Genomic DNA, 14370 nt, shown 5'->3' with positions numbered 1-14370 from the left:
CGAACCCACTGCTGGTGCCGGCGAACCCACTGCTGGCGCCCGCGAACCCACTGCTGGCGCCCGTGAACCGACTGCTGGCACCCCCAGACCGACTGCTGGCACCCGCGAACCGACTGCTGGCCCCCGCGAACCAACTGCTGGCACCCGCGAACCAACTGCTGGCACCCGCGAACCCACTGCTGGCACCCGCGAACAAACTGCTGGCACACGCGAACCAACTGCTGGCACCCACAAACCCACTGCTGGCACCCGCGAACCAACTGCTGGCATCCGCGAACCAACTGCTGGCATCCGCGAACCCACTGCTGGCACCCGCGAACCAACTGCTGGCACCCGCAAACCAACTGCTGGCACCCGCGAACCAACTGCTGGCACCCACGAACCGACTGCTGGCACCCGTGAACCGACTGCTGGCGCCCGCGAACCGACTGCTGGCGCCTGCGAACCAACTGCTGGCGCCCGCGAACCAACTGCTGGCACCCGCGAACCAACTGCTGGCACCCGCGAACCAACTGCTGGCACCCACGAACTGACTGCTGGCACCCGTGAACCGACTGCTGGCGCCCGCGAACCGACTGCTGGCGCCTGCGAACCAACTGCTGGCACCCGCGAACCAACTGCTGGCGCCCGCGAACCAACTGCTGGCGCCCGCGAACCAACTGTTGGCGCCTGCGAACCAACTGCTGGCGCCCGCGAACCAACTGCTGGCACCCGCGAACCAACTGTTGGCACCCGTGAATCCACTGCTGGCGCCCGCGAACCAACTGCTGGCACCCGTGAACCAACTGTTGGCACCCGTGAATCCACTGCTGGCGCCCGCGAACTGACTGCTGGCGCCCGCGAACCGACTGCTGGCACCCGCGAACCAACTGCTGGCGCCCGCGAACCAACTGCTGGCGCCCGCGAACCCACTGCTTGCGCCCGCGAACCAACTGCTGGCGCCCGCGAACCAACTGCTGGCGCCCGCGAACCAACTGCTGGTGCCCGCGAACCAACTGCTGGCGCCCGCGAACCAACTGCTGGCGCCTGCGAACCAACTGCTGGCACCTGCGAACCAACTGCTGGCGCCCGCAAACCAATTATTAGTGCATTCTTACTATTGCAGACATCGCTGCGTGATGACGACATGTGTAGGGACATCTTTTTTCATCCCTCGCACGGAAGCAAACACGGGATATTTTGCTTGTAAAATTGCAAATTCTGGTGAGCAAACATTGAGTTATAAGTGACATGTCATGGTCTGGCAGACAGAAAGTAACTGTGTTTGATGTCCTACAAAGTTTAAAAAACAAAATATCACTATATTCTTTCGTCTGTATAATATGAGAATTAACATACCTTCATTGGGCAGTGTATATGAGAGTGTTGCCGCGATCGCTGTAGACAAAACATGCATTACCTCGTTTGAGTTGTAATCAAAATATACCTAAGTTTCCTCGAAACGGTATCTTTATTTAATGATAGAACATGCGTTGTTCAGTCTTCAAATGTACATGAGGCCTTGAAAACAATCTGAGCTCCATGGAGAGGAAACGATGGCGGTGATTTCAGGATGGCTGGAGGGCGTGGCCTGTAGAATGGCGGGGCTTATGACCCACCCACAAAGACAGACAGACAGACCCACAGGCACAAACTCAGCATTATGTATTAGACTAACAAATACAACCCATCGCTTCGCTGATGGGAGTATTAAGGGGTGGGAGAAAAAGGGGAAAGGAGGGAGGGAAGGGAGGGAGAGAGGATGGAGGAGAGGTGAAGGGGAAGAGAGGGAGAGAGCGGGTCAGGGAGAGGGATCGGGGTGGGAGTGAGAGGGATTGGGGTGGTGAGCGAAGGGAGGGGAGGGAGAGAGGATGTAGGGGAGGGGAGGTGAAGGAGAAGAGAGGGAGAGAGGGGGTCAGGGAGAGGGATCGGGGTGGGAGTGAGAGGGATTGGGGTGGGGAGCGAGGAAAAGTGGGAGAGGAGGGGAACGATTCTGGCAGATGTGATGCCCAGCTGAACGTCCATCAGAGAGAGAGCACACACATTGATGAATCACCCTGCCTGTGAAACACCGGGACTCAATATATAGCTGCGTCGGGATTCAAACCCAGGTGAGACAGCTAAGAGCGAGCATGCGTACTTCTCGGCTCTCCTGCCATGATCTGGAAATTCATTGCTTTATAAAAACTGAATTGATCCGAGCAGCAGTTCCGACTGCTAAAAAAAAGAAAAAAAGAAGCTTTTATTTGGCCAATTCGCACATTTTTTGATACTCCTTCCTCTCCTCGACCCCTGGAGAGTTGTATGGTGGAGGGAGTTTTGGAGGAGGGCAACATGAGGGGAGGGAAGGGAAGGCAGTGTGAGGGGAAGGGGGAGGCACAATGGGAGGAGAAAGCAGCATAAGGGAATGAAGGCAGTGCAAGGACAAGGGAAGGAAGTGTGAGGGGAGGGTAGGCAGCATACCAGGGCATATTTACTGGGGTGACAAAATGCGGCCAAAACAGCGTTTTCTCTTTCAACACCGTGTTCCATGTAAAACAGGGCAGAAAATGTCATCCTCTATTTCTTTTTCACTTATAATGATGCGAGTCTCATTCACTCCTGTTTCTCATCTCAATTCGATTCAGAAAACATGATTATACACAATGCCTTTTAAAGCTTCACAAAGCAAGTCACTCTACTTCCAACACAGATGTGAATAGCATACAAAAAGCTGCTGATATTTACCCTGCACTCACAAAGCGAAAAGCGGGGTGAAGCGATTGATCGCGTCCGTGTGCCGTACGGACGTGTCTGCATTTTAAAAATCAATTTTCTCAGCAACTGTTAGTTTGATTGACACAAAATTTTCCAAATAAGTGCGGGTCCTCCTGTATAATTTTTTTGTCATTATTATGACGTCATAGGTCATGTGGTACAGGCACCATCTTGGAAAAAAACAAAAAAACTTTGCACCTCTATATCCACAAAACCGCTCCATGGAAATTTTTTTTACACATGGTTCATAAGATACGTTAATGATGATGTCACCGGTGCCTTCATTATGACGTCACAATTTGACAAGTGTAATGCTTGATCCGGTCAGTATGAAAAACAATTTTCCTTGCAATTGTTGGTCCATTGGACACAATTTTCACCAGTGGAGCACCTCCTCCTGTAGCATTTTTCAATGATAATTACAACGTTATTATCACGTGGTGCAGGCGCCATCTTGAAAAAAAGCGAAAAAATTTGCCCCTCGACATCTCCGAAACCGCTCCATGGAAAAAATTGAAACATGGCTCATTGTCAAGCACTCCCCATGGGGAATAAGATATGTTAATGATGATGTCATCAGTGCCTTCATTTTGACGTTATAATTTGACAAGTGCAATGCTTGTTCCTGAAAAAAAATTTCTCTGAAAAAAAATTTGAAAATATGAAAGAAAAACATTCTCTGCAATTGTTTGTCCAATTGACACGAAATTTTGACCATAGGTGCACCTTCTCCTGTTGGAATTTATAATGATAAAAATAACGTCATCGGTTATATTGTCTGGCAGCCATATTGGATCAAAGGAAGAAAAAAGAAACCTTAAAAAACAAGAGTTGGCTCACAAAAAGTCCTTCTCAAGACTATGCAGGGTATATATATATATATATATATATATATATATATATATATATATATATATATATATATATATTCCATGAATACCATCTAGTGAATACCATATATACTAGTGATACCAATACAATTAACCCAAACACCCAATTTTCACTCATGCACTTCATTGGAGTTTTTCTTTGTATACATGCAAAGTTTCAGGCTGCTAGGTTTCATGGTTTTGGAGTTATGGAATAGACACACAGACACAGACACAGACACAGACACAGACACAGACACAGACACAGACACAGACACACACACACTTAGTATATATTATACATGATGTAAACAAATAAATATACTCTCAACACAAGCACCTGAAATCTGCTGTTCTGAAATACTTTATCAGAACATGATTTGCTTTAAACACAGGACAGTTTAAATAATTTACATTAATGCCATTCAGCTTTGCATTATACATCAAAATGCAGATTCATTAAATCAAATAACAATTAAATAAGTCATTATGCCCATCTCGCCATTACTATTGCACACATTAAAAAAAAATGTCCACATCATTGAGTATTCATGAGAAAATTTGAATAAGGTCGAATTGTGCTGTTTGAAAGACTTACTTTCCAAAAATCGTCGATTGTGAAGATATCATGAAAGGTAAGAAAAGATCCCACAACTGGTTTTTTAACAAATAGCGTGGTCATGGCATTTGTGTAGTGATATGCATTGTCACTTGTCATGCAAAATGTCACTGAAACACAGAAGATGAGAAAAATAGATCAACAAATAAACAAGATAGAACAAAATGTGATTGAATGCTGAAATTCAAGTGAGATAATAGGCTGTAAAAGAGAGAAAACAGTAAAATATATTATGGGAGTTTTTGGTCAAATATTCTTCCGAACACTTTGAGGGCATTAAGAGTTAACTATAGTATGGGGACTGAACTTGCACATCTCGAAGGGCTTATTTAATCTTCAGTCGACTTTCAGGAATGATTCAATAAAGTTAATGTAATAAAACCTCACAAATGCGATACACAATTTTATAGTTGTTATTACCTCCACTACCAAACGTAGACTGAGGTTGTTTTCACCCCTCTGTCTGTGAGCAGGATATCTCAAAAGGTTAAGGACGGATTCGGACACAATTGGATGGACAGGTTGGGTGTGTCTCAAGGACAAATTGATTCAATTTCGGTGAAGATCTGGATGCTAGAATTTTAAAAGTGATTCTTCGCAATTGAGAGACAGGGCAAAAAACGATATATAGCATATTATTTCAAAAAGTTATGGATGGATTGGGACGAAACTTGGTGAAAGATTTTGGAAGGTGACAATAACGAGTTGATTTGATTTTGTTTAAGGTCCAGATGTAGATGTAGAATTTGAAGATGGAAATAAATGTTATTGGATTGAAATAAAATTGGAAACACCAGCAACACGAAATGCATGTCATGGCCTGAAAGAATACTCAAAATTAACACTCTCGTCTCCGAGTTGTTTCATCATGAAGTCGAATGTAATTCCATTCGACTCAAACTGCCTTCTCATCTACCAAATAGATGACATGTAATTGTGCACTGTCACAACCAAACATTATCTTCACATATGGGATAATGAGATGTTTGCACCCTCAGGGTTTCCTTGTCACTGATTGTCGGGTGTCACCACCACAGCGGCACAACAGGAAAACTTGGCTGATAACATACAGTACATCTCACACACTCACTATGTTTCTCCGAAAGGACCGTTTGGAACCCCCCCCCATCTACTTTTTCAACAATCCTCTGGAAGAAGTCCTTTCATTCAAGCATCTGGGTCTTACTATCTTCCATGATCTTTCCTGGGAAAGCCACATTTTCAAACTCGCCTCCAAAGCCAGTCGCCGACTGGAAATCCTCCATCATGCAAAGTCCTTCCTCGGCCCACCTAAGCTGCTGACCACATACAAAGCTTTCGTCTGCAACCTTATGGAGTACTGCTCTCCCCTCTGGGCTGGTTCTCCTGCCTCTCACCTTTTTCGGCTTCACTCTGTGGAAACCAAGGCATTTAGGATTATTGGTAGTCTTTGGGTCTTTGGGTCTCTGGGTCTCTCTCTCTGGGTCTCTCTCTCTGGGTCTCTCTCTCTGGGTCTCTCTCTCTCTCTCTCTCTCTCTCTCTCTCTCTCTCTCTCTCTCTCTCTCTCTCTCTCTCTCTCTCTCTCTCTCTCACCGCAGGCAGGTCGGTGGTCTTTCTGTCTTTTCCCATATCCTCTCCAGCCTCCCCCCTGCTATGTCTGTGATATGTCCCCCCCATATTTTCACAAGGTGCTCAATGTCCGCCAACAACCCCCTTCTGGTAAAACTACCAAAATCACGAATCACTGCTCACCTTCACTCTTTCATTCCTCTTTTTTTCCTGCCTTTGGGATAAACTCCCACACTCTCTTCAGTGCCATTCTTCCCTCCAGACCTTCAAAACAGCTGTTCACCACCACCTCTTATCATCCCCCATCCAAATCCCTGATCTTTTCTACCCCCATTAATCCACCCCAAACCCACCTTTTTCAAATTCCCTGATTTCCTTCCTGAAAGCCCCCTGTAATGTCCGTCTTGTATACCTCATGTTCCCTGTCCCATCCTCTCCCTTCCACAGATCTCCTAATGTCTCTGTTCCCCACTGTTTTGTCCTTTCCTCTCCCACCCCTCTTGTCTCATGCCCCCCTTGTTGTGTGTTGTGTGTTAGCTCTCGCACGAGCCTTGACAATGTATGCAAAAAAAACTCTCAATTTTGCTCTTCCTGGTCTCAGTCCCCATGTCCTGTTCTTAGAATCTTCCCATCAGGCCTGATTCCTTTTGTTCTGCTGTTCTCTTTATCCCTCCATGATTATTAATTTTAATCCTTCCCCTGGACCTTTAGCATAATTATCATGAGTGATTGTCATTGGTTATTTATTATCCTGTGTCATTAGTTTCAGTTCTTGAATGCCTACATGAAAGTATTTGTTTCTAATCAAGGTGGTGTGACTCATTCACTCGAACCAAATTATTTTTGGAGATCAAGGGAACAGGTAATTTTAATATTTTCACTCCTCATTCACTCAATCTAGTCATTCCGGAGATTGTCCGAATCTTCCATTTGAGCTTGCAATTATATTAGCTCTACCCTTGGGGAATTGCAAACTTGTTTGGAGGTACATGACATTATATCGGAAGATAAAAATCCTACAATAAAGAAAATGTAAAGAAATTATGATAAGATATCAACACAAACCCTCACCCAAATTTGGCTCTGCTGTAAATTTGAAAATTAATTCTCGGGCTAACAACAGTTGTTGAATGTCAGCAAGGATTGACGAACAGTTGTGTTTGTTGCTATGTAAAGAATAGTTTGCAGTAGCAAACTGTATACAGCTGCTCAATGACCGATACAGTTATTACCACTCTTGTTCTCATCAGTCCATTGTCTGCAGTCCTTTTAGTTGATGCCAAACACAACAATGGCTATTGAAGCTTTAACCTCGTCGCCAAATTTAATTGTGCCCCAAAAGCAGCCTATCAGCACAGAACACCAGGTTTGGCAGCTTATCGGACGGAACAGGGTGCAAAATTTCCCCTGACATCAGAGGGCAGAAATAACTGAAACTTTCTTTTAACATTTGCCAATACATATGATGTGCCTACGCACATATAACGAGGCTCTAAAGGCTAAAGTATGTAATGAGTGTCGAAAGAGAAATGATAGTCTTCCAAAAACAACACCTTTCTGCGAACATATTAAAAACATGTCAGCATGTCGGTTCAGGATGCTATGCACACAAAGATTAGGTGTCAAGTTCAAGCCTTTGCACCTGCCTTGTTAAAAGAGTATCTGATTCCATCCCACAAGGTGGTGGTGTGTAAAAGTGAAAATGAAACTGCCATTCCCATGGTGATGTGCACATGTATCTCTTCAATGCCAACAAGTTTGGCCTGGAAATGAAAGTCAACAGACTGATGGAGAGGTATTATTTTTTTTTAACTGCTCGACTGTGGCCTTGCAAGGAATGGGGATTGAATATTATTTTGAGAACAGTTGGCCACAGAGGGAAGAGGGAAAAGTAATTCTGCAAGTGACAGGAGTTGAAGGAGCACAAAGCTGCTTGGTGAGGAAGGGATAGGAGCAATAAGAGGGTATGTATAGCCATGAGTATCCATAAGAAATGCAATTTTCAGATGATTGCTGTTATCTATACTCATAAAAGGCAGTGTGTGTGTGTGCGTGTGCGTGCGTGTGCGTGTGCGTGTGCGTGTGCGTGCGTGTGCGTGTGCGTGTGCGTGTGCGTGTGCGTGTGCGTGTGCGTGTGCGTGTGCGTGTGTGTGTGTGTGTGTGTGTCATTGATTGGTATCTTCATATGTGGGTTTCCAAATGTGGAATGGAGTCCTCCCAGCTTGTCCTCAAAGTATTCACCTTCATTTCGGTAAGGGGTCACGATTCATGGACCAAGCTGTGAAGTTTTGTGTTTTCAAAGTTTTGTGTTGAGGGCTCTCTTCAGGATCGTTGCTGAGCCCCCCCTCCCCCCCCCAACTGTAGACAGCTTCCAACTGTAGTTCGTTTGTAATAATATTCCTCGGGATGGTTTTTCATATCTCCGTGAGGTTCTTTATCATCATTCCCAAGCTCCAACTATCACCGGTACAACTTTGGCATTCTTCAGCTTCCAGGATCTTTTCACTTCATGCTTGAGGTCTTCGTATTTGGTCATTTTCCTGATTTCTGCATCGTTAGTCCAAAATCACTGCAAATAACACCTCAATTGGCAATGTCTTCTTCTCTCTTTTTTTTTTGTACCTAATATAAGTATGGCATCTCGTTGCAATGCTTTGTTTTAGATTTTCACATTTGATGGGATCCTTAGGTCATACGTGAATGGCATTTCCATGTTTTCAGTCCATGCTTTTGGTTAATTTTCCCACCTATTTTCTGGAACTGGGATATCAAAGTTTTTGCAGACATGCCAGTGGATTACTTTGCAAACTCTGTTGTGTCGTTGTGTGTACACCTATTCTGACACGAGATTTTTTGTTTGTGTTCGGTCATTAAGCATAACATTTCACTCTCTTTGCTAACACCACCTCCACCCCTCATCTATCTCTCCCCCCACCCACTCCCCCCACCCATTCCATTCACACTCTCTGTCTATCTGTTTGTCTACCCCTCTTTGCTCCCCCCTCCGAATAAAATGCCACTCCCACACCTCTCTCTCTCTCTCTCTCTCACTCGCACCCCTCCCTCCCGCAATGTATAGCAAAGTTTAGTGAGGCGTTGCTCTCCCCACTTCCACCCCCCTTCCTCACTCTTCTCCTCTTCTACTCTTCCTTCCCTCCGTCCTCTCTGTCTCCTCTCTCTCCCTCCCCCCACTCTCTCTCTCTCTCCCCCCACTCTCTTTCTCCACCCCCTCCCCTTCATACCCTCGTCAGTGAAACGATGGGTTGTATTTGCTAGTTGTAAATATATGAGGGTTAAAAAATAAGGAAAATGGAAGGAAGAGTTCAGATGTAGTTAATTGTTAATTCAAGATGCTGAAAAACAAATAAACAAGCAAACTGATAAAAGTGGGTCTATATTTTGCAAGACATCATTTCTATCTCTAAGGGTTGATGAATAAGCCTGTGGCTAAGCATATAGAGGTCGATTTAGATTAAAATGTTAGGTTAAGAAGTTAAAAAAACAAAGTTGTCAAAAGACTATGAAGGAAAAGTAAGGCAAATTGTTGTGGACAAAAAAAACGAGAAAATTAAATCTCATTATTCTCAAACATTCCCTTGTGTTCATGGTGTGATGTTTGGTGATTTTAAATAATATTTGTCTAAATATAATAAATGTTGTTCTCTCCATTTAGAATACCTCTCATTGGCTGCTTTAATTTCCAAGAGAGCTCTCTGAAATGCTTGGTAGCTCTCACTATACCTCTGCCATCAAAGGTGGGTGGGGGTTATGTTTTTTGTTTGTTTGTCTGTTAGCCAGGAAATCTCAAAAAGTTATGGATGTATTCAGACAGAACTTGGTGGACAGGTTGGGTGTGCAACAAGGACAAACTCCTCAGATATTGGTGAAGATCCGGATCCGAATACTATAATTTTTTTAAAAGTGATTCTTCACCATTGAGAGATAAGGCCAAAACGATACAAGCAGTCGCATGATATTTCACAAAGTTGTGGACTGGTTATGATAAATGAGATTGATGAGTACTGCTCTCCCCTCTGAATTGGCTCCCCTGACTCACATCTTTCTCAGAATGATGTTGTGGAAACCAAGGCATTTGAAATCATTGGAATCTCCTGTGAAGAAGCTGACTCTATGGGCCTCTCACTTCGCCAGTGCAGACAGGTCAGTGGCCTCTCTGTCTTCGACCACCTCATTTCTGGTCTTGCACCCTCTGCTCTTTCCATGCTTTGTCCCCCCCCTCCTCATGTTTCTGTAGGGCTCTAACGGTCCACCATCAATTCCCCTCTGGTTATACTTACTCCCTACATCCAGGGTCACTGCTCACCTCCACTCATTTGTTCTCCAAACTTCCACATCCTCTTTAATCTCATTTTTCCCTCCAGGTCTTCAAGACAGCTGTTCACCACCATCTCAGATTGTCCCCAATCAAAAACCATGATTTTTTTTTACTTCCGTTAACCCCACCCAAATCCCTCCTCCTTCCAAATTTCCAGTTTCCCTCCTTGGAGTTTTCTTCTTTATCCATCTTGTCCACCTCATGCATCCTCTCCTGCCCCCCTTTCCTCCACACAACCATCGTTTACCACCTCCCTCTGTCTTGGCCTCCATCTCTGTTGTTGGTGTTTCCCCCCTCTCTCTACTATTCCTTTTGACCTGATCAGTTCATTGTATCTGTACTAGCTCTTCCATGAGCCTCGACTATGTATACAAAGAAACCCCACAGACATGCAATGCATAATAGGAATTCATCCTGCTTATAAAATAATCTCATGTAAAATGTATATTTGAGCAGTCACAAATTTTAAATATTGAGACAGTGAAGTGTGCATAAAGCGCTTCCTTTTTTTCTCTCCGCAAAATTGAGGCTCATGGAAGAGCAAGGTATGGTATGAACTGACAGTTGGACAGGGGTAATTATTGGACACAGTAAGCAAGGTAATGAATGGACAGGAAAAGCAGATGGGGAGGAGGGAAGGAAAAACCACTAACTTGTGAATTAGAGGGTTGCAGGGATAGAAAGGGTTAATGGAGACAATAAAGATTGTGTTCTTTTGTTTGTAATCCTCTTTATAATTCTACTTGTGTAAATACCAGTTCTTTTGAATAGATCCCATTGTGAAATCGATTGAATCAGGACAATGCTAGTTTATGCCTATGTTGGTTGATGTTAGTCATTGCACATTGATTAAACTTTTTCACCAATTCTCAAATAGTGATAAATTTTGATCGTGGATACTTTTGCATCATTAGGCATGTAAAGCATACAATTATGAAAAAATAAATAGAAATAGATTACTGTACTGCATTTAATAATCAAAAGAATAATATCAATAAAGATCATTTCAATATTGTTTTCAGTACACATTTGCATTACAAAACACGATATTGTCTGAAAAAGAAAAAAAAGACTCTTACACACTGAGAGATCAACCAAGAAGAAGATGTATGTAAACAGTTCTCTCAGGGTAGTTTTTGCATATTGATCTTTATCCATGTTGTCCTCAGTAAGGCGGGTTGCCCAAATACCTGTGTAGATGACAGATCAATGGATCAGAATACCATAAATACCATTGTTTGAGCACTGCCTCAAAATTAGTCGTGTCCAGATTGCTGTTGAGCCATTTCCAAAAAATATTTTCATTGCTTATCTTTAATTTTATCTCATTAAATGTAGTACAGTATTGGATTTGTTTTCTTCATGGACACCTCTTCTTCTTTTGTGTGCAACACAAGTAGCATCATTGGCTGAGGACATGGCTGTGCCACCAGAAGCAATGCCCTCCATAAGTTAGAACAGGAATTTGGAATTTGGCCAAGTTACTGGCAAGAGCTCGCCCACTCTTCATGAATGGCACCATGCGACCTTTAATGTCTAACAACTAATGCCGGCAGATGGGACGCAAGTTTTACGTCCATCTGAGGGATGACACACACATTGATTAATCACCCTGCCAGTAAAACACTGGGAAGACAGTTTATTGCTTGGTCGGAATTCAAACCAAGGCTAGATAGCTTAGAGGCAAGTATGTGTACCTCTAGGCCGCCCTGCAAGCCCTTCACGGACATTGAAAATCAATAACGGCTGGGCTGATGTAAATTACACCAGAAATATCCAGCCACAGGCATCCATGCAGCCATCCAGGAATTATGAATGTACAGGCACTTCCATAATTGCTGTTACATCTTTTTCTTCAATCTTCTTGTGGATGAAGGAGTGCAAATACTTATCCATGGTCGATCTGCCCAAAATGATGCATTCATGCAGCTCTCATGTTGTACTTTTTGCCCAGACTGTAAAAAAATAAACTTTACTTTCATGATGATGTAAAGTTCCTCCTGCAGCTCATAAAGCTATTTGCCCTTCCATCAAGCAGAGCCCAATGAAGAAAGGAAATATTTGGAATGTAACAAATAATTCTGCACTCCAACTACCCTGGAGATGAAATGGCACAAAGTACAACAAGTTGCCTTCGTGTATCCGTGTAGTACATCTTATTCTGTTATATTAATAGTGAATGTTCAGTGCAGTCATAATTACTGTATTCTACCTTGTATCAATAGTCTTCAAATTCACTGAGAAACATGACTATATTTTATGTTGTCTGATTGAATTTTTTTTTCTATGCTTCTATGAAATGTAATCGGAAATTTCATTAATCAAGTCTCATTAATCAAGAAGGATTTCTGAATAATGTCTTCTGTGAATGTGAATGAGTGAGATTCACAAGCGAACCATACATTTCTAGAAAGAGGAGAGGATGACTCGGGGGAAATGCTGCTCTAGAAGATTTTTATTTTAATTATTTTTAAAAATGAAATGTTCAAATGTTGCCATTTCTTGAACATTGAAGGAAGAATTTCTCCTGTGGTGTGTAAAAAGGGTTCAATGCACATTTTTCCTTAGGGTTAGTCATTAAATTGTATAATTGGAATTTATCATGCTCTAAGACTTGAATAATGGATTGTAAATAATCAAACAAAAATAACCTTTCGAAAACAATACTGCAGTTACACTTCCAAAAAAATACTGACACAAATAATACAAGTCCTCATCAAGGATGAATGCAAGTCCTCATCAATCACAGTCTCAACTGCACCTCAAAAATGGGGCGTGTAGATTTTAAATTTAAATAACTACATAAACTTGTAGGTACTGGGGATAGTAAAGTGTTTATAAATAAATAATTCAAAGTTATGTGTTGGCAATGGAAATATTAACGTGTGTCAAAACAAATATATGGTAATGGTAAAGTGTATATTATACTGTAGCTAAAGAGATAATTTTAAAAGGTGGTACGTTGGGAGCAATAATGGCAAAGTGTAGATAAATCTTCGATACCGATGTGGGTGTGTGCGTGTGCGTGTGCGTGTGTTATTGTGTCTCCTCCATAACTCCAAAACCATGAAACCTATCAGCCTGAAACTTTGCATGCATACTAAGAAAACTCCAAGTAAGTGCAAGAGTAAAAATTGGGTGTTTAGGTTAATTAAAACACGCCTTTTGAAGATATAATTAATGGCCTTATTTAATTATATCCTTTTATCAGGCGCATCCTCAGTCAACGTTCTCTATGGGGTCTTAAGGCGTATCCTAGGTAACCTTGCTGGGGTCTGAAGCCGCCATGTTTTTGGGCCTGCTCAACCATACACGAACTTGTAACAGGCCGCATCGATTTCTTCACAATAAAGTTCTTTTTTTTTTTTCTTCACTTTCCTCACTCATTATCGAATGTCTGTTCATCATCGCTACAAATCACTGTATACTTCTCTTTTGTAAGTGCTGTAGTTTTCAAATTAGGAGCTTGGAGCGATTTCATACATTATAAGATGCGATTGTCCACAGGACTAAATAGTGTTGAACTCTGGAGTGAAATATGATAATTTAAAGAAATAACGAGTCATCTATAATGAAGCCTACATACCTATTTACTTAAAGCAAGCAAGGCTATGTTCCTTGTATCAATAGTCTTCAAATTCACTGAGAAACATGACTATCTACACATATATGCACAAGAAAATGTGAAATTTCCAAAGCATTAAACTTATCTTTCTATACTGTTTGGAGAATTATATTGAGTGAACAAAAGATTTAGGAATGTGCAATTACCATATATTTGTTAAGACACACGTTAATATTTCCATTGCGAACATACAACTTTGAATTATTTATTTATATACACTTTACTATGCCCAGTACCTACAAGTTTATGTAGTTATTTAGATTTCATCTATAATGAAGCCCACATACATATTTACTTAAAGCAAGAGAGGCTATGTTCCCTCCTCCATAGTTGCACAAGAAAATGTGAAATTTCAAGAGCATTAAACTTATCTTTCTCTACTGTTTGGATAATTATATTGAGTGAACAAAAGATTTGGGAATGTGCCAAAATTAACCAGGTTCATTGAGCTATATGATTTCATGCATTCACTGCTTGACCTCCTCGCCCCCTATCCCTGAAAGGGACTGCTTATCCATAGTGTCGGCCAGATCTGTGTCTATATTTTCAGAGGTTTTGCAATGTGCTCTGCAGGGAGTCAAAGCAAATTTGGTGAAAAACGGACGTTTCAAAATAAAGTTGTAATGTTTGCGTGGAC

General features: G+C 42.3%; 1 protein-coding gene across 1 annotated transcript in view; it reads right to left on the bottom strand.

Annotated features, from left to right (window-relative positions):
- Positions 1 to 14370, bottom strand: part of LOC147026479 (polycystin-2-like protein 1) — a 76318-nt gene that overhangs the window by 57221 nt on the left and 4727 nt on the right. The window contains exons 2-3 of the mRNA XM_085881914.1: positions 11188 to 11298; positions 4204 to 4334 (exon numbers count right to left, since the gene is read on the bottom strand). Coding sequence (XP_085738040.1) covers positions 4204 to 4334; positions 11188 to 11298 — 242 coding nt within the window. The remainder of the gene's footprint in view (positions 1 to 4203; positions 4335 to 11187; positions 11299 to 14370) is intronic.

This window comes from Eptatretus burgeri, chromosome 5 (genome assembly GCF_056783735.1).
Source record: "Eptatretus burgeri isolate ZD-2024b chromosome 5, Ebu_testis_v1, whole genome shotgun sequence".
Lineage (NCBI taxonomy): Eukaryota > Metazoa > Chordata > Myxini > Myxiniformes > Myxinidae > Eptatretus > Eptatretus burgeri.
The sequence above is the reverse complement of the archived record's forward strand: the minus strand, read 5'-3'. Positions and strand labels throughout refer to the sequence as shown.